We start from the raw sequence: 19513 nt of genomic DNA on the forward strand, positions 1-19513 counted from the left end.
AAACTCTAACAGCAAACCCCTTTTCCTACTCTGGTTAATGAAATAAAAACTACAACTTTATTATTTCATACAGTACAAATAGAAAAGATGTCAAATGTATATGTGCTGTGTGTATTGAAGTTGGGTTATGAATATACAGTCAACATATAATTAACAAGATCAACATTGCCCTTTACGACACACGCGAGCCTAAAGGATTTTGAAAAAGGCAGACATCACCAAAGCACACAAACTAGTTTAGCACAATTCATAAATAAACTGAAGAAATGTATAAATAATAATTACAAAAAAATAAAACAACGAACTGTTTTGTGCTTCAACAACCGACAAAAAAACTACAATTTCCAGCAGGAGAGCATGGTTTATGATTGACAGTCAGCCTGTCCAATCATGGAATCTGAAATGCCGAGACTACCGCATTGGGCGGGGCTTTGAAGCACAAGAATGGAGGCGATCGGCGGGCAAACGTATCATTTCACGCTTTGAAATGTAGTTTCCCACAGATACGTTTCAGTTTTTTTGATTTCCATGGCACGGTTAGTGACGAGGGGCTGACAAAAAGGCATACGCCTGTGTGAACGAAGAGACATGGCTACACGAGGGATTGTCCAACGAGAGTGAATGAGAGGTAAGGGGAAAGAAGGGCCCGTCGTCGTCGTAGCCGGAGAGCTGCGGGTAAAAGTGGGTAGCGCCGCCTGACGGACCGCCCGACGAACCGGGCAGCCGCTGTCAGGAAACCGCGGTGTCGAGAAACAGGTCTGCAGTATCGGAGGGAGCGCCGCCAACAGCTCTCCATGTGCCATCACACTGTAAACAAAGATAGGGATCACATATTTGGGGAGAATCGGACAATGGTTAGTTAGGTTGTGTTAAGTAGTGGTCGTATCGTTAGCAGTAGAGGGCCTTCATTTGGCTAACGGCTGAAAATTGCGATGTTTGTCCGCAGGATTGTATCATAATGTCTGTGTCAACAGTGCTGTTTTTTTTATTGTAAAATATAAGATAATGGCAAATGTGCCAATGTTTTAACAATTTCATTGCTACTACGTAACGGCTGATTTATTTACCGATGCTGCTCAGTGTTACATGTTGTCATTTTCATGTTTTGTTTACCACAGGTGTGCTCTTATACTGGACTGGATGAAAAAAAAAGTCGTCATTCATTGGACACAGCAGTGGTTTCACTTTAACACTCACCAGCCTCATCACCTGTCACATATCCCCTTTCATGTTACACTCACAATCTACATAAGACAGCACATACACTCACACAGATACACAGTGCCAGCATGGCGGAGCAGCAGGAGGAGGCAGAAGGTGTTTATGTGGAGCACCAGTACATGTGCAGTGAGTGTCACCAGCTCTTCAACACCCTTGAGGATGTGCTGATCCACCAGCAGATCCACACTGGCCAAGAGGGAGAAGGGGAAGGGGAGGTAGTGGAGGGCATGACCATCCATGGTGTCCCTGAGATGGGGCAAACCCAGCAGTACCAGTGTCTGGAGTGTGGGACCCTCCTCATGAACCCAGAGGAGCTGCTGCAGCACCAGGAGATGCACATGAGAGAGGCTGGGATGGAGGTGGAGCAACAAGGTGACATTGGTTTATGTGTTTTTTGAGCAAGCATGAAGGTGATGATATAATAATAATAATGTACTGCAGATGGGCTGAACATGATGCTATACTGTGGAAGTGAACTCGTGCTCTTATAAGGAAATCCATTTGTGCAATATATTAATGCAGTCATATGAGAGGAAGCAAAAAGTTCTCGGTTAAGCTAACTACAGACTCATCATACTAACTCAATTGTCAGGTTGCTTGCTTTGACAATATAATCTTTTCACATTTAAAGTGTGCATTCAACATTTTTGCCAGTTGCATGGCTGTTAGTCATTTTAAGGTTAAAAAAACAACACTAACTGTGAGTGTGTGTGACTGTTTGCTAGAGTTGTGCGAGGTCCTGGAGACAGAGGAAGCTGGGTCAGAGGCTCAGGTGTCGGGACCGGTCCAGTACCAGTGTCTCGACTGTCTGGCTTTGTTTGACTCGCCTGAGACATGGCTGGAGCACCGGCGGACCCACAGCAGGAGCAGCACACACAGTAACACAGAACCCACGGTAAGGGATCAAACATATGTTGACAAAGACTAATCAGTATTTAATTGTTTTAATTATTGAGTACAAATGCATACGTTTTTTTGTTATTATCAGAATTGAGTGGAGGCTGCTTAACACAATAATAGTTGTTTTGTCTGTGAAAATAAGCTGCCTGCTGAAATTGATGTTGTATTTACACCATGTAATTATGCACTGAGATAGATAAAACAGGCCTTGTTATGCACACTCCTTCACATCCTCTCAATACAAGATTTTGTTTAGCTATAACCTTTCTTGTAAATCATCAGCTGAATTGTAATTTTATTTTAATATAACACTTGGCCAAATCTTTGAACGAAGTGGAGCAGAAAAGGAGACAAAACACGCTTTTATTTTCTACCATGCTGAGTCATTCATGTGTGCACAGCTCAAAACAGTTAAAGTGATAGTTGTCAAAAGCTGGTAAAATTTTTGGTAATATTTTTCTGTGAATCTAAAAGCAAGCACTTCAGGAAATCTCTAAGTGATGGTGACAGTGTTAAAATGCACTTACAACTGTGTCTGACCATGCATTCATTACTTTTGAGTCATGCCCATATGCTGTAGGCTGCGTTAAATTTGCACATTTACACTGTCAGAATTTATTTCAGTGACTCTCTTATTTGGGTTGTGTAGGGCAGCACAGACTGGCTTGCTGCGATTATACTGTAATTTTAGACAGCACTAGTTTGAATGAGTGTCAGAGCCAATCCATAGACATCCGGTCTCCCAAGCATCTGATAATCTACTAAAATAAATGAATGAGTGACAGCAGATCTAAAATGTGAAGCATCTTTGCTATTCTAAAATCTGATATCACTGACTTATTTTGTAGCATTGCCTTAATTGAGAGTAGAAATTTAGTAACTGATGTTCATTTCTTTTGCCCTTGCAACAGGAGTATGTGCTACAGCCTGATGGCACCGTCACTCCACTGAACAGTATGCAGAACTACGTGCTGAGTGAGCAGCAGGCTGGGGAGATCCTGGCGCAGGTACTTGGGATAGTAAACATCTCACAACGGAAGCATAGATTTGAGGACTAGATGAATGGTTTTAGGGTTTCACTCTCTTTAAGTTCTTCTCTTTACATTTCTCTGTGTATTTTCCAGGTGCTTGCCCAGCAGCAGCAACAACAACAGAACAAGAAACGTCAGTCCGCTTTTAAAGCTGCTGCACCCTCCCGGTCCTCCCTGCTGCCTCCTGTGACAGCGACCCCTGGCTCTGCCACCATGCACCTGCAGATTCTCACGGCTCAAGCCCTGGCAGACAACTGCACCGCCCCCACTCAGCGCCGCTCCAAGCTGCCTCCTCTGTTGCCTGCTGTCGGCCGAGGCTCATCAGCAAAGCTGGGGATCATGGAAAATGGTGTCCAGAGACTGGAGTTAAGGTTGGCTCCCTCTGTCCAGGAGCAGCAGCAGCAGCCAACAGAGGTGGTGGTCATCCACCCTTACGAGTGCTCAGAGTGCTCCCTTCTCTTCCAAACTCCAGAGGACTTCCTCCAGCACCAGGGGGAGCACTTCCTGGGCCAAGACAAAGAGAGTGGAGAGTCGGGGGTCATGGGTGGCTGCGAGGAGGCACGAGGGAGGGAAGAGTCTACAGAGAAGGTGGAGGACATTAGGATCAGAGTGGCAGAGAAGAAAGAAACAGTCTGGACCAAGCCACAACAGTGTGAGCTCTGCAACCGCACCTTCACCTCAGTCAACCGGCTGGCTGCTCACAAACGTGTGCACGAGCAGGGCACACACGAATGCCCAGAGTGTGGCAAGGTGTTCAAGAAGGCAACATCGCTGCAGACGCACATGCGCACACACTCAGGTGTGGCCAGGTACCTGTGTGTGGACTGTGGCAATGGATTCACCACTGAGATGACTCTCATCATGCACAGGTAAGAGGTTTGGAGACACCAACACATCCTAGAAGATGATGAGAAACTGACCTGTTGACTTTTTCTGTCTGTTTCATCTGGTTTCTTGCAGGAAGTCCCACACTGCAGATCCCCTTCACAAGTGTCAGTTCTGCCACAAAACCTTCACCAACATGACCAAGTACCTCTACCACCGTCGCACCCACCTCAACCGTGATACATCTGGCACACCGGCCGCTCACTCTATGGTAGTTAGCATATGCATCTCCCAGTTGTGTCCACAACCTCATGTTAGTATGACATTTTAATGTAACATTTGCCTGTTGTCCCCTGTAGGTCTCAGCTCCAAGAAGAGCATCGCTCTCAGCCCTTGCCATCCTACAGAGAGCAAGAGAAAAGAGGAATTCCCACACAGAAACCAACCTGTTGGCCCCTCTCACAGAGGAAGAGATGGAGAAACTGGGAGAAGCTCCAATACAAAGCTCTCAAATTAAAATGGAAGGAGGTGAAGTGGAGATGAAGGGGGCAGACAACAACATGGAGGAGTCTGCCCCACTTGAAGATAACACTGATGAGTCACAGCAGGTGGAGGATGCCACCAAGTCTGGCTTAGCTACGGACCCTGCTCCCCTGGATGACACTGATGCAGGAGTCACGTTTAGCTCCACAGAAGCTGCTGCAGCTGCGTCATCAGACAGAGGGCCTTTTTCTTGTCGTTCATGCTGTAAGACCTTTTCCTCCCAGCTGCAGCTTGTTCAACATCGACGCAAGTCCCATGTCACTGAGCGCAGCTTTATGTGCGGAATCTGTGGCAAGTCTTTTAAGAAGCAGATCCACGTGCGCAACCACATACGAACACATACCGGCGAGAGGCCCTTTCAGTGTTCTGACTGCGGCAAAACCTTCTCTTCTCTTGCCAATCTAATGAGGCACAACCTCATCCACTCTGGTGTGCGCCCATACCGCTGTGATGTCTGCCACCGCTCCTTCTCACAGTCCTCCAATCTCCGTCAGCACAGCCTGCTTCACTCCAATGCTGCAACTCTGTGCTGCCCCGACTGCCCCGCCACCTTCCGCTGGCCAACGAAGTTAGCAGCACATCGCTACACCCAGCACCCGGGGGCTCCAGCCCCTTTCTCCTGTCCTCACTGTGAGGCTGGCTTCCTGAGCAGGAGGCAACGAGACAGCCACTGTCTGGGGCAGCACCCCACCCTGGTGCAGGCCGGTACAGGGATAGAAGTGGGCAAAGAGACCCACAACCAAGCGGAGCTGGGTGAAGACCTGACCTCAGAGCCCTCCACCTCAGCAGCAGTAGAGACACAATCAGGGGATTCAACCAGTCTTGTGCGGGGAGGTCTAGATTGCAACATTTGTGGGAAGAAGCTCAACTCTCCTGCCAACCTGCGACTTCACAGACTGAGCCACTTTGCTTTAGGCCCCGGACGACCGCGGTGCGCCACTGGGAAGCGGCCTAAAGCCCACCAGTGTCCTATCTGTGGAAAACAGTTTGTGTCTTCCTCCGGAGTTGCACTTCACCAGCGAGTCCACACTGGTGAGCGCCCGTTTCCCTGCCAAGTGTGTGGCAAGCGCTTCCGTCAGAACACACACCTGCGAGAGCACCTGCGCACACACTCGGGGGAGCGGCCATTTCGCTGTGAGGTATGTGGAAAGGGTTTCATCCAGAGTATGCACCTGGCTGAACACCGTCGAACACACACGGGCGAACGGCCGCATGTTTGTCCTCTGTGCGGCAAAGCCTTCAAGACCTTCTCCAACCTGAGGAACCACAAAAAGACCCACGCCAGACAGCAGAGGCTGGATGAGGAGGCTGCTGCTCAAGCTGCCATGGAAACCAGCTCTGCTGTGGCAGTGGTGGATGCTTCAGCAGTGGAACTAGCTAACGGGCAGCCTCAGCTCATCCAGATCCACGCCTCAGATCTTCAGCAGGTCAGAATGAATTTACTTCACCTAATCAATAAAGAAGCATGACACTGCCATTTGAAAGCACTGAAATTTTAGGTGAATAATTAAAATCTGAACAGTTAAAGTGAGTGAGAGGATGACATTTAATCAGCACCTGTAAATGTGTTTGTGTACTCATTTTCTGCTGTTTGCTGAACTTACTCCAAGTTCTGTTTCCTTCTCTTAGACACAGGGAACTCCTACTATAATGTGTAACGAGTTCGGGGAGACCATCGCCATCATTGAGACGAGTGAGGGAGGAGCACTGCCTCTGGAGCAGGCCTTGGAGATCTATCACACAGCTTTGGAGAATGGCCTCGCCATGGACACAGTTGCTGTGGATGGCTTGCAGCTCCTCTGAGGACTAATACCAGTCAGAAAAACTAGAATTAATTCTCTAGAGCTACTGCTGGACTGATGAGTCTTAATACAGACTGAAACAGACTAATTGAATACTGTGAGGGTGAGGATTCAGTCCTGAGTAATAATTAACTGGAACCAGAATGCTGAAATGACAAATCCATATTAAGTTCAGCAAACACACCAAAGTATGTCAAGTTCCCTCTTTGTGTACTGAAATGATGCATACTAAAATTAAGAATATGGCATTCATTATGAATAAGGACCATTGGTTGTGCCTCATGACATTTGTATGATTAAATTTGTCATTTATATGAGATGGATGTGATTTTTTTCCCCTCTGTTTAAAGGCTAGTTCATAATTTTGAAACAAAGTATTCCGTTGTAAATAAGTGAAATCAATAAATGTTTTTTCAAGATGATTAAATTAAATTTCACATATCCAGAGTCACTGCTGTACACTGTAAAAGTAATGTGAACCTTATTTTGATCAGCTGCTGTTACGTCTAAAGGGGCTGGATAAAAAATAGAATTCTATTTAGATAACATTGTAGAACCACGCCATTTATTTTATCTCTGCTGAAGGAAAACCCATTTTTCACATTTCCAGCAATAAAATCACTTTAATTGAACACCTATTTTTATTTGCATACTGAAAGATACAGTTACAAACTTAAATTATTCATATAAATTCCTCTCTTGCATACTGGAACAGCAAAACAAGGAGTATAACACAAAAACATTAATAGCCATATTTATTATTGTTTTTCCATTTCATGTTTTACCTTCGGTAATGGGTGTCTTAAAAGTCAACTTATGTTCAATGACAGATTTTTCCTTATCAATAATATAATGAGTCTACTGACTCTACAGTAATTATTTACAACACAACCAAGTCTTGCACAAAGACACAACCAGTATTATATCCTACCAACTCTCTTTGATTCATTACCCTCCTCTCACTTACCCCAGTTTTCTCTCCGTCTGTCTAAAAAGGAGGTCTGGAGAGAGCAATAAAGTGACAAAGGGAGGAAGGAGGGAAGGAAAGAGGTGGAGGAAAGAGATGTACAAGTGTTGAGGCTATAGAGTCAAACTTAGCAAGGGACAGAGGCATACAAGGTTGTTGAAAAACATACTGCTTATTACTGTTGAAAGGATATAAAGGTCCACGTTGAGTTTGTCTTCCTCTTTGAAATGAATCATAAAAATAACTGCACCACAGGTCCTTGCTGAGGTGAGGCAGTCAAGGGAAGACTACAATGGAGTAACTGTACAGGTGTGGAGCAGCATCTCTCACCTGCCTTCAAAATTATATATAAAAAAAACTAGTACAAGCAATCAACAGCTGGCAGAAATTAAGGAAACATCTGCCAGCAATGAAAGTAGAACTAAGGACCAGGATCCACTGCAGTGATAGGAGTAATAACAATAACCATATGAATAGTACAACAACAAACTTAATATGACCATGTTAAATACAAATCAAATTATTTTTAAAAAAGTTAATAAAACTGCTTGGCAATGGAGGATTAAGGCTGTAACAGCCTGACCTCTACAACTAAGAGCCAGGATGTGCCCATTGACTCTGACCCACCTCGTTCCTTCATGGCTAGCGAATGAGAGGCACAGGAATGCTTGGTTCCTACCTACTGGCATGTGCTCGGGTCAGTTGTGAGAAATGAGGACTTGGCCAGACAGGTAATTGCAGGAATGATGGCACTGCCAGAAGTCCACTAACATTTCAGTCGATTTTTCAGTCTCTCCTGGTAGACCCCTCCTGAAGGTCTACATGCGAGCAGTGAAATGGTGAAAAAGATATTTCCAGGTCCATAGCAATGAGTGCTTGTGAAATCAATCTTGTCAAATCAAATGGTTTCCAGCTGTTGAGGGCCCAGCCCCCGAATGTCAGCAGAAACAAGAAACAAGCTTACAACAGTTCAGTCTACATACAGGTTGTTCCTCAAGCAGAGACGTACTGCTTTTACTCATCTAACCCTGTTAAAAACAAATATCAAAACATGTAACATCCTTTTTTTTTTTTTCTTTAAAACTGCTGACTTTTCACCATCTCAGAACGGGTTAAGCAGGTTTCTCCGTCCAAAACAAGAACCCTTTCATCTTCGAGGCAAATGAGTGCAGCTGTACACAATGGTTCTTCGTTCACTGGCATCAATGGGAGCTTCCTGCAAGGTGGTTAATACAGAGTGCTAATTCAAGTGTGGGATTTAAGAGTTTGCAGGTTGTGTGCCTGTGTTGTGGTAGTTTTTGTGCCACTGCTTTTTCACATGTCCTTTTTTTGGTACAATGGTCACAAATTAAAAAAAAAAAAGTCTCAACATTGCATACAAACATCTCTTACTCTCAAAAGGTTGGCTGCTGAGGATAGAAAGAAATCAAGATCTGATCAGAGGAAAGCAAAGAGGGTGGATTTAAAAAAAACAAAAAACTGGAAACTTGAAAGTGTGTAGGGCATGAAGATGAGTGACAGCAACAGTCACTGATTGGTCAATCTAATAAGTCAGCATCCCTCATCTGCAAGAGTCCTGTGAGTCCCGTGTTTCCTCTGGGCTTAGGTCTGTCCCCTGCTCCACTTCTTCATCCTGCAGGTCCCCGCCCCCTCTCCCAGATCCTTCTCCTGCCTGGGAACCAGAAGGTCCAGGGAGGGAGCAGGCTGAGTCAGAGATACCTAAACCAGAGGCATCGGAGGGGGCAGCGGTCTGCATGATCTTCTGCCGGACCTCCCTGATCTTCAGCTGCAGACACACCTTGGTGGGAAATATGTCAGAGTATCTCGTCTGGAAGGCTGCAGTGGCCTGAGCTGGAAGCAACATAAAAAAAAAAAAATTTCAAAGTCAAAAAATGAATGTCTGCAAGTGGGAATTCATTCTGAAAGTTTGTATATACAGTAGGGAGTATGTGCTTGTGTCTTACCTGATGGAAAGAAGCCCTGCTCCTGGAACAGCTGCATGACCAGTGCTCTCCTCTGGTCCAGTGTTCGTCGCAGGGAGGAGTACGGCACCTTATCAAACTCCAGTTCTGCCAGGATGTCTTCTCCATCTGTGGCTAGGAGACGGGACAAACAGATGGAGTGGATGAATCTTCAGGAAACTGGTTAGAGAAATGAATTATGTCCCTCCCCATGCACTCCAAAAGGTGGGATCCATTTGAAAAAAAACACAGCAGTAGGCAAAACATTACTCTAAGCCACTGATTCCTATTTAACCCATATATAGAGTTTCAAACTAGTCCTTACATCAGTTAAATTTTTTTCTGTATTTGGTCATGTACTTCCAACTATTATATGGTAACTTGGTTCTGATGTGTGGTAGATTCTCAGTGAGGTTGAAGTAACTACGTAACATTAAAAACATTACAGTGAAAGCACAGTGCAAACACTAAAAAAAGAAACACCAACAAGAGCTCTCTACCCAACCCCTCATCCTACGCTGCTATTACATACATCCTGCCCAGAACAAAATGTAATTGTCTGTCTTAGTAGTGCTCTTGCTTTTCTCGGTGCGTTACCTGCTCTGTCGAAGGTGAAGATGTCTCCCTCACACTTTGCGGCACTTTTGGGCGTGTTGGGCTCTGAGCTGCAGCTTGAGCGCCGGCGGCTTTTTCTTTTAGGAGAGACTTGATCGTCAGTGGCTGAGTCCAAATCTAGAAGCACAAAGAGGAAGCAAACTCATTTCAAAACCACCAACATGAAGTGCATCTTTTACCAAAGAGCAAGTGTGAAAATCAACATGTGAATGACACATTCAGAAAATACTTTTACTGTTGAATTACACTAATGACACACATATACACTGGTAACGGGCGGCTGTGGCTCAGGAGGGAGAGCGGGTCATACACTAATCAGAAGGTGTCGAGTCCGCATGTCGAAGTGACCTTGGGCAAGATACTGAACCCCAAGTTGCCTCTGATGGCTGTTTCATCATTGTATGAGTGTCTGTGTGGTACAAGTGCTGTATGAATGTGTGTGTGACCGAGTGACTGTGGCACTTTGAGTGGTCAATAAGAATAGAAAAGCGCAATATAAGAGGAGTCCATTTACCATTTAACAATGAAACAACAACAGCAGCAGAGCTCAAATATCCATCAACAAAATCTAGAGAGTATCACACATTTAAATCTTTGTTTTGATAAAAACTGTGAATATTTGCTTTTCTCTAAATGCTTGAACATCCATGACAAATCACTGCAACTACCTTACAGATTAGGCCTGCACCTGTCAATTATTTTCATTATTGCTTAATTTTCTGATTATTGGCTTGGTTAATCAATAATCATTTGGTCTACAGACGCCACAAAACAGTGAAAAATGTATGTCACAATATCCTCAATGACATATTAAATGTCTTGTTTTCTCCAAGCAACAGTCTAAAAATCTTCAATTTACTATGATGTAAGGACAAGAAACAGATCTGATAATCTGGAACCATGAAATGTTTGGCATTTTTGCTTGAAAAATTACTCAATTATCAAAATAGTTGCCAGTTAATTTTCGTTAAATTCAACTAAAGATACAAATCTAAAAGCATTTAGTCAGACTATCATAAAAAGGTATTTTGAGTAAGACCTGTAGAGTTCTTCCTCTTGCGACGATAGCTGCCCAGAATTGCGCGGGGTGAAGTGGCCAGACTCTGCAGGGTGGGTGAAGGCAAAACCTCCTCAGGCCGAAACTCTGGCAGCTCCGCAAAGCGCTCCTCAAAATACACCTCTGACAGCACCCTGCCAGACCAACACACACACACACAAAATACAGAGTGTATATATACACTGTCCACCAATATTTTTTCTAACCTTAAATAAAAGATTCATAAAGGTGTTAACTCACTTGTCCACAGAGTCAAAAGTCTTCTTTAGAGGTGGTGGGCGGGCTTTAATTTTTTTGGGCGCAGGACCCTCTTTGTCAGTCTGTGGGGGAGGCAGAGCAGGCTCTGTGGCTGATGGAGGAGGGAGAGGAGAAGAGGGGAGGGACTCCTTCCATCCAGTCTGCACAGAAAGTTAAATTCAAGTATTTTAAACAGTCACAGAGATGTTATGTGTCAACAACAACTGGGTAGTTTTTTCTGTTTGTATTACAGCTGAAAGCCAGTGCGTGATGTTTCTCTCACCTCTTTGGCGGTTGTGCTTTCCCTGGTCCTTGTGTCAGAGGAGTCCGCTGCACTGGAGCTCTCCAGGGCTCGGTCAGAGAATGGCGGCTCCTCGGCAGGATGTGTTGATGGAGACGCTGTCTGCCCTGCCGGCTCAGGATCAAAGGAGAAGTGACTGTTGGCCGCAGCTTCCCTTTCTCGCTCTCTCTCCTTTTCACGCTCTCGCTCCCTCTCTCGTTCCCTCTCTCGCTCCCTATCCTTTTCCCGTTCTCTCTCTTTTCCTCTTCCTCCTCCTTCGTAGCTGCCCACAGGTATGTTTGCCACTGTTGCCTTCACTTTCTGAGGGGTCCTGACTGGAAGCTGGGTTAGTTTGGGTGTACCTGGTGTGCTGCCTGTAAAACAAAGATAAAATGAATAAATAAAGAATGAATTATATAAATAAATAACAATATATAATATAAATTATAACCATGCAAAGTTAGTCTTGGATATATAAAAGACAAATAAAAAATAAAAAAAACAGTGTACCAGGTGTTTGGATTTGAAGTGGAGGACTGCAGGGCCTTATGGACACAGCTGAGCCACTGGGAGGTGCCACTGAGCTGCTACTGCTGGAGGTCTGCATCTGCCTCTCAAGCTGTCTGTCCGAATGTGTCAGCAGCTCTGTCTGCCTCTCCGCCTGCCTTTCAGCTTGTCGATCTGCAGGTCTGTCCAGAGGCAGGTGCCTGTCTGCCTGTCTGTCCGGATGTGGGTGTGTGATTGTGGCGGGTGTTGCTGTGTGTTTGGGCAGGATGTGAGGGGAAGCACTGGAAGGGCTGGAGACGGAATAGACCACGCTGGGGGGCACTGCTGTCATGGAGACCACCCCTGTTGCCATAGTGACGCTAGGTGAAGGAGGGTAGATGGCGGTGACTATCTGGCCCCCGGAGCCTGAGGCGGGGGCTGAGGTGGAGGGCTGTGGAGATTGAGCTGTGGCTATGAGCGGTGGCTGACCTGGATGAAGGAGACAGAACATTTTCACATGAATAAATGTCCATATTTCTTCTCTGTTGCCAAATAACATAACAAACATAACACAACCACTGTTGGTCCAGATTTGTCCTGTGAATGAGGTTTATACATGGAGTGAGGTGTTAAGGCAGTCCTACTGTCACAGTGTTGGCCAACTGAAACTGGTTGAAAGCCACACCACACCAACTACTGATCATCAAATATTTTGTCAAAGCACATGTTTGTATAGGTATTCAGTAAAGAGGCAAATGTGGATATTGCAGTTCAGGGGTCAGCAATTACGTTAATCCATAGGCCAGTTGTTTCAGCATTCTTCATTGGATGGCCAATGTTTTAATCGTGCAGCGGACACACAGGCCTACATTTTTTCAGTATATTTTATTTATTATTTATTTTTCATGCAAGAATTAATTGAAGGTATTAAACTGTTTCTAGGTGGGAGGTTTTTTCCCTTAAAGCTGCTTATGTTAATACTAATTTCTAAAACTAATATATGCAAATATATGTTCTGTGTTAAACCATGAGACTAGAGCTATAATTGATAGGTTAACCACACATGATGACACAGGCAGACTTCATTTACAGTTGAATAAAATTCATTAAAATTGTGGAATTTCAACTTTAAATGAAGCAGATAGTATTATTGATCTGTGTTATTCATCCATTAATTTCATTTCAGCACCCTGCACTGTTCACCTGGCACAGAATGAGACATAATTGTAGTCCAAACCCATACTACATACTATTTTTTTTACTTTTGAGAATGTACATTAGTGTGTGCCCATTAAAAAAAGTGACTGCATGAAGTATATTCAAACCAGACTGTATGCATACTAAATATATCAATTTTTGAGTGTGCTGTTGATAGACACTATTCTTCCACAAAGTCCAAAGGAAATGGGGAAGTAACACACCACTGGAGGGTAACTAAAATAAACTGTGGTAGTGAAACAGCTTTTGAAAGATAATGAAAAACAAAAAATAGGTTTGTAATCTTGGAAAGGGCTTTCCTGGAGTTGCAACTTGATTGGTGCCGGACCATATACACATTTAGTATAAAATAATGATGTATGGTGCTTTTTTGTGAACCAAGTGCCAAAGCAGTTCACTATAACAAGTTGTATGTGGTATATGCTGTATAAAATTTGGATGTAGTATGGCTTTAGTACACAGCTAGTATTCATGGTATGCTTGTCTTCATGCGGGCACAGTATTAGATATTATGAGTTCATATTTATTGGGATTTAAATGAGCCTCGTATTTACATTGTTTTTTAGCTAACTAACTTCAACATTTGTCAAGAGGCCAAATATTTTAGCTTGAGCCGATTTGTTGAAAGGGCATTTTGTGTAACTCATTTCATACAATACTTTATAAGCTACTTTTTGTGTTTGTAAAGAACAGAGGCTATGAAATCATCTTTCCATGGCACTGACCTGCAATCAGTGGCTGAACCAATGTCTGTCCAGGTGGTGCGATGGCTGTAAACCCGAGTGTTGCTAGGGGCGAGGGAACATATGCAGATCCAGGCACTGGCAGAGCTTGGTGGGTGGGGGAAGAGCCTGTTGCCGTGGAGACCAGAGGCAGAGTGGATGGGACCCCTGGAGTGGACTGGACATAGGTGATCCTAGACAGGAGCAGGAGAGGTGATTAGTGGGGAGAAACTGAAAATGAAGAATTAAAATAAAAAGGTGAAGAAGGCCAACAGAGACACAGGAAGAAGTAGATGACATTTTTGTAATGAAAAATGTCGAGAAAGGTGTAGTAGCAGTGACAGAAGGTGTTAAAGTATAATAACGAGGCAGAATAGAAATGATGGGAACAGACATGATTATTAAGAAAGAGGAAGACAAAAAGAGAAGTGCTGCAGAGGGGGGTCAGTGGTTGAGTGTACATCACATAGAGCAGCACTGGATGACTAGTGCTCTCTGTGTGTGTGTGTGTGTGTGTGTGTGTGTGTGTGTGTGTGTTAGAAGCTGAGAGGTAGTGTGGGGGTGGCAGGCAGAGGCAACTTGGGCCACCAGCAGCATGACTAACACATCCAGAATAGAGCTGCACTGCTACGGCTGCACCCCTGCTGGAGTTTTTGTTTCTCATGTTGTCTACTCGCTGTGCTTTAAGAAATCCGGACTGCACTACAACTTCATGCTGTTTGGTATTATTTATGCCACCTTAACTCAATCAAGTACCAGAATGTGCCTTGAGTTACTTCATTCCATAAAATATGAGGGAAAAATAATATATTTATTTTGATAACAACTGTTTGACAGTAATCAGCTTTTGCAGACAATTGTTTTGTTTAAAACTTCAAGAATTAACTGCCCCATTTGAAAGGGTATTTCATTCTGTTTCAAATGGCTGAATAAACCTTTTTAACATCTCTAGTGGGTGATAATTGTCATGTAAACACTCCTTCTGGCTGCTTTCTATCACACTTTCTATGCATGCTCACATCATTATTTTAAGTCCAAGATTGTTGCTGAGGGATTATCTTTGGTTAAGTGATGTTTCTAGTTTTAGGTAGATTCTGAGTCACTCTGAATCCCATGAATGGCTTGCCTGCTCCAATTTAATGATTCCAAGAGTAGTGTGTGTGTGTGTGTGTGTATGTATATATATATATAAAAAACATGCTTCAATAGCAACCAACAAAGCGGCACAATGCTGGTGCACCTTTTCAAACGTTTTCACATGAGTTGGATTTCCTTTTTCTAAACATGTATTCTGGAGCACAGCACGTCTGATCCATTTCTTCTCTGAAGCATTTATGTATTTTCTTGGAAGCCATCAGTCAGATTTCTTTCATACAGGAAAAAAATGACTGACAATAATTGAACAAATATTGAGATCAACAGAAGCCCAGGACAGGATGAGTAAAGCTGGCATATGTTCCTAAATGGGTGCCTGTTTGTCAGGGCTGAGTCAACCTTTTCTGGCACAATCTGTAATTTGTTTATAGCCCCTTTCAGACATCTGATCTGTAACAGTGTTGGGTTCATCTAGCTGTTAAAGAAATAGCTTTTAAGCTTTCAAACAGTCTCCATTATAGAGCGTTACATGTCGACTCACAACACGAGTGTTATCAAGAGAGCAGCAGTGCCCAAGCGTAAATGGAACTCTAAAATCCTTTTTCCCCTCCTTGCTGCACCACAGCACTACTGGAAAACAGCAGTGAATTAGTAAAAGTTGACATTAAGGTGGAAGAGTCAAAATACATGCTGTGTCAATTATGAAAAATAAAACTTTATGATAAAACAAAGATTTTGTCATTGACATTTTATCCTTACCATTTGATTGTCAACCATATACCATGCTAACTGATAACTTTTATTTAATTCATCCACTAGGATTACGTGCATACATAAAACATGCTGACAAGCTGTTCCAGTGAGGTTTGTAAAAAGAAACATATTTATCCAAGTTCTGGCTTTCAAATAATTCCTCAGTTTGCTCACTAGCTGTTTATTCTATACATTACATTAATTATCAATATAGTGTAAAATGTGCCAACAGCCAGGTGAGCATTTCTACAGAAGCCCAATATTCATGTTAAATTATGTTTTGACCTATCATCAGGCCATGCAGTGGGTATCAGGGAGTGCTTTGCAAACCTACTCTCACCTAAGCAAAGAGCAAATTCTCTGTGGCTTGACCCAGCCTTGTATCTGCTGTAAAAATGTTGTATTTTTGTGGTAAGCATTTTGCTGGATTTTCAGCAAAATCCTTGAACTGAAAGAAGCTGAAAATTTAGGGCAAATGTGCTGGTAATCTAATCAATGGAATTTGCCAAGGAGGATTTTTATTTCGCTATGTTCCCCTGCACTGCTAGATAAAATAAATCCTCGATGGAAAAAAAAAAAACCCACATCATTACAAATATTCTCACCTGAAATGTGAAGAGAACACCATGAATATCTCCTCTTGCTCCTCTCGCTTCTCTTTTTGAATTGGCTCATTCACAGTATTTCGTTTATAAAATAATTTATTAAACAGATTTAATTTTCTTGCACACAAGGAATGATAATTAGGCCAACATATGAATTTATTACCCAGCTGTCTTCAGAGGGCATCACAAGTTACACATTTAATAGACGTATGTGAAAAACACTCATGTAGATCATCACATATAGTCAAGATTTAATATCAGAGTGAAGGAATAAACACTTTTTACAAACATGATACCAAAGTGTTTCTTACAGTCTTTCAGTGGCAGGTACGGTAGGTGGATTTAGTCTGATGAAAATAAAGACTTTCTAAACAGACAACTACAGTAAAGCATTTCAAAGTCAGTTAAGGATAATGTTCATCGTTGAACACTTATCTGTTTGTTTGTTCTGGGGTACCAAGGTGGTGACGTTTACCACATCAGCACATACTATAAGCCTTTAGTTACTTGAAATTGTTATGTTGCACAATAATCCTGTTGCTATCTGTTCTGTTCTTACGTCAGCAGCGGATGCCCAAGTGCAAAATAAAAAGCATATAAAAGTGGCGTTGTAGGTTCAAAAAAGTAGAAGATCTATATTCATTGTCTCAGTGCAGTTTGTTTTTTGAGTTATTTCCTACCTGGTAGGTGCTGGTGGCAGTAGTACAGCCTGGGAAGGCGCTGATCCTGGAGCAACCACAGCAGCTGTGCCTACTGTTACGGGGAAGGGGCTGGCAGGGTGCACTGCTCCGCCCTGAGGCAGCTGAGACTGGACCACAGGCATGGGCGCTATTTGAATGATCTAAAGAGTCATGGAAAGAGAAGGCCATGAAGAAAATCGAAGGACAAATACAAATGTATGATTGGACAACACAAGTGGTGAAATACATATTTGTTTTTACTTGGCGTTGCTAACAAAATCTTAATGATTTCTAAAGTTCTCATATCAGTGTCTTCAGTTAAGTGCTAACTGACCTTGCTTCCAGTCTGAGCACCGTTCTGGACAGGAAGAGGTGGAGCCACAATGGGAAACTGCTGGGCAGGGGCTGGCGCAGTCCGTATTGTTGCCATGGGAACAAGCATTTTACCCTGGAGCACTGGAGATTGTGTTTGTACTAAGGCAACAACAGAAAAAGGGGGGGGGGGTTTATTAGGAGTCACCACAGATTATTTCGTATATGTATCTGAGCCCTTGTCATGACTCTGCTTTGCTTTGCTGTCATGACTGCAGATTTAATGCTCTCACCTCGAGTTCCCGGGCTGACCACTCCCACTGCTGGGCTGGACGTATAGCCTGTCAGTGAACTTGTACCCTGCTGCTTTCCATTGGCTAAGGACACGTGTGCGGGTGGAGCTGTGGGCAGGTTGAAGATACTGGTTGGCTGGCTGAGCTGCTGAGGTGGACTCTTGGGGTTGGTGTTGGCAGGTAGGGTGGGCAGGATGTACTGAACTTGTGTGATGGCCTTACCCCCGTGCGGTGCCAGGGAGGAAGCAGGAAGGAACTGGGGCTGAAGCAGGGGCAGAGGCAGGGGCCCATTGGTTTGGTTATGTGGAGCTGAAACAGCGGTGGAGGGAAGGGCCTGATGCTGGGAGGGCTGAGGCTGGGGGGAGGGGGTGATGAGCTGTACAGCAGGTTGAGCAGACAGAGCCCCTCCTAACACTAAATTTGTCACTACACCACCTGGGCCCACGCCTCCACCTACAGGATTAGGTGATGAAGAAGAGTAGTACCCACCCCCTGTGGCTGTGGCCCCGCCTCCTGGTCCTGAACCAATCAGAAGTTGCGGCTGCTGCTGGGGAGTCAGGGACTTCCTCTCTGGTGGATGTGGGCTGGATGAAGTGCCTCCATCTCTGGGTTTGCTGGCAATGGGGAGTGGTGTGCTGATAACAGGACGCATTACATTGGTCACCACAGTAGAGGCCACCCTCACAGCACCAACGCCCAGGAGTGGGTTCCCACCCAGTGAACCCACTGACGAGGATGGAGGCCCTCCAGCTGGAGAAGTGGAAATGACTGACTGACCAGAAGAGAGGGAGAGAGAAGAAGCGTGCACACCTCCTCCTCCTCCTCCTGCCGCCTCTCCCCCAAATGTGTCCTTACCCTCTCCTTCTCCTCTTTCCTTCCTCCTGTGATCTGAAAACCCTCCCCCTCCTGATCTCCCCTCATCATAACGCTTGTTGGTGGGGTAAGAGGACAGTGAGACACTCCTGCCATGAGGGGTATGGTGTGAGGAAGATGATGATGCAGTAGAGCAGATGACTGGAGCAAAAACTCTCTGAAAGGAAAGACAGATGAACAGAAAAAGATTTTGAAAAAAGAAAGATACCATATAAGGCACTTACTTTTAAATGGTAAATCAATCTATATGTGATCAACTAAAAAGATGAATAACAGGAGAAAAATAATGTTACCTTTCGATCGCTTTCATCTCCAGAACCGTTATCACTGTCGCTGTCAGTCACCCGCTCCTTACACTTGAGGTCTATGGAACTGCTCGGATAGGGGTCCTCTGTGGAAAATAAAAATATACACTACTTATGCTGCATTGATGCAATTTCGACAGAATGGAAAGAACAGGGAAAAAACTAACTCTGACTTCCTGATTACCTGAAATTTCAGGTAATATTCCAGTGTAGTTAACCTACCTGCTAACCTTGTAGTCACACCAAATAATTAGCCTAAATTAACTACTTTTGTTTTGTTATGTATTTGAAGCAGCTAATTTCCAAGTGAAACCAGATACAGTGTGTAGCACAGACTAAAAGAGCTGAATTAGTTGTCCTAGCGTTAATAATGGATTTTATTTTAATGTTAATGCCAGCGGCGGAGCATTTCCAGACATTCTGCCAAAAGTTTGTTCACAATTCTGTAGTTCTTCTCACCAAGTGGGAGATAACGTCAATGTCAGAAATTCCCCAATATCTTCCACAGAGAATTATAAGTTGGAGGCTGAAATGAATGTTTTTTCCCGCACTTGACTGCTTGTAATTACAGTTTAAACAATATGACGTGAACGTGGCATGTGTGTCTGAATCAGCTCTCAATGCCATCAAATCTATAAAAATGAAACATGGAAGTGGTCACAAACTGGACGCAATTTTGCCACATTATAGGCTATATTAGTAAGTAAGGAAAAAACAGTGCAAAAGACAAAA

At 43.8% G+C, this 19513-nt stretch overlaps 2 protein-coding genes across 3 annotated transcripts in view; one reads left to right on the forward strand and one right to left on the reverse strand.

Moving 5' to 3' along the window:
• The first annotated feature begins 418 nt into the window (after positions 1–418).
• Positions 419–6639, forward strand: znf526 (zinc finger protein 526). 2 transcript variants are annotated; one of them, XM_056380183.1, is made up of 8 exons: positions 419–628; positions 1119–1593; positions 1947–2116; positions 3033–3128; positions 3246–4021; positions 4113–4248; positions 4337–5947; positions 6150–6639. In XM_056380183.1, exons 2-8 carry the CDS (start codon positions 1290–1292, stop codon positions 6321–6323), a joined length of 3267 nt encoding a protein of 1088 aa, XP_056236158.1. In that variant the 5' UTR covers positions 419–628; positions 1119–1289; the 3' UTR covers positions 6324–6639. The 2 variants fall into 2 exon arrangements, with proteins under 2 accessions (XP_056236158.1, XP_056236159.1); XM_056380184.1 differs by lacking the exon at positions 419–628 and adding an exon at positions 659–854.
• Positions 6640–7060: 421 nt separating this feature from the next.
• Positions 7061–19513, reverse strand: part of cicb (capicua transcriptional repressor b) — a 38955-nt gene continuing 26502 nt past the window's right edge. The window contains exons 10-21 of the mRNA XM_056380159.1: positions 18770–18867; positions 17604–18633; positions 17333–17472; positions 16999–17159; positions 13869–14059; positions 11950–12414; positions 11443–11813; positions 11163–11320; positions 10905–11056; positions 9848–9982; positions 9254–9385; positions 7061–9140 (exon numbers count right to left, since the gene is read on the reverse strand). Coding sequence (XP_056236134.1) covers positions 8851–9140; positions 9254–9385; positions 9848–9982; positions 10905–11056; positions 11163–11320; positions 11443–11813; positions 11950–12414; positions 13869–14059; positions 16999–17159; positions 17333–17472; positions 17604–18633; positions 18770–18867 — 3323 coding nt within the window. The 3' untranslated portion in view covers positions 7061–8850. The remainder of the gene's footprint in view (positions 9141–9253; positions 9386–9847; positions 9983–10904; positions 11057–11162; positions 11321–11442; positions 11814–11949; positions 12415–13868; positions 14060–16998; positions 17160–17332; positions 17473–17603; positions 18634–18769; positions 18868–19513) is intronic.

This window comes from Seriola aureovittata, chromosome 7 (assembly GCF_021018895.1).
Source record: "Seriola aureovittata isolate HTS-2021-v1 ecotype China chromosome 7, ASM2101889v1, whole genome shotgun sequence".
NCBI lineage: Eukaryota > Metazoa > Chordata > Actinopteri > Carangiformes > Carangidae > Seriola > Seriola aureovittata.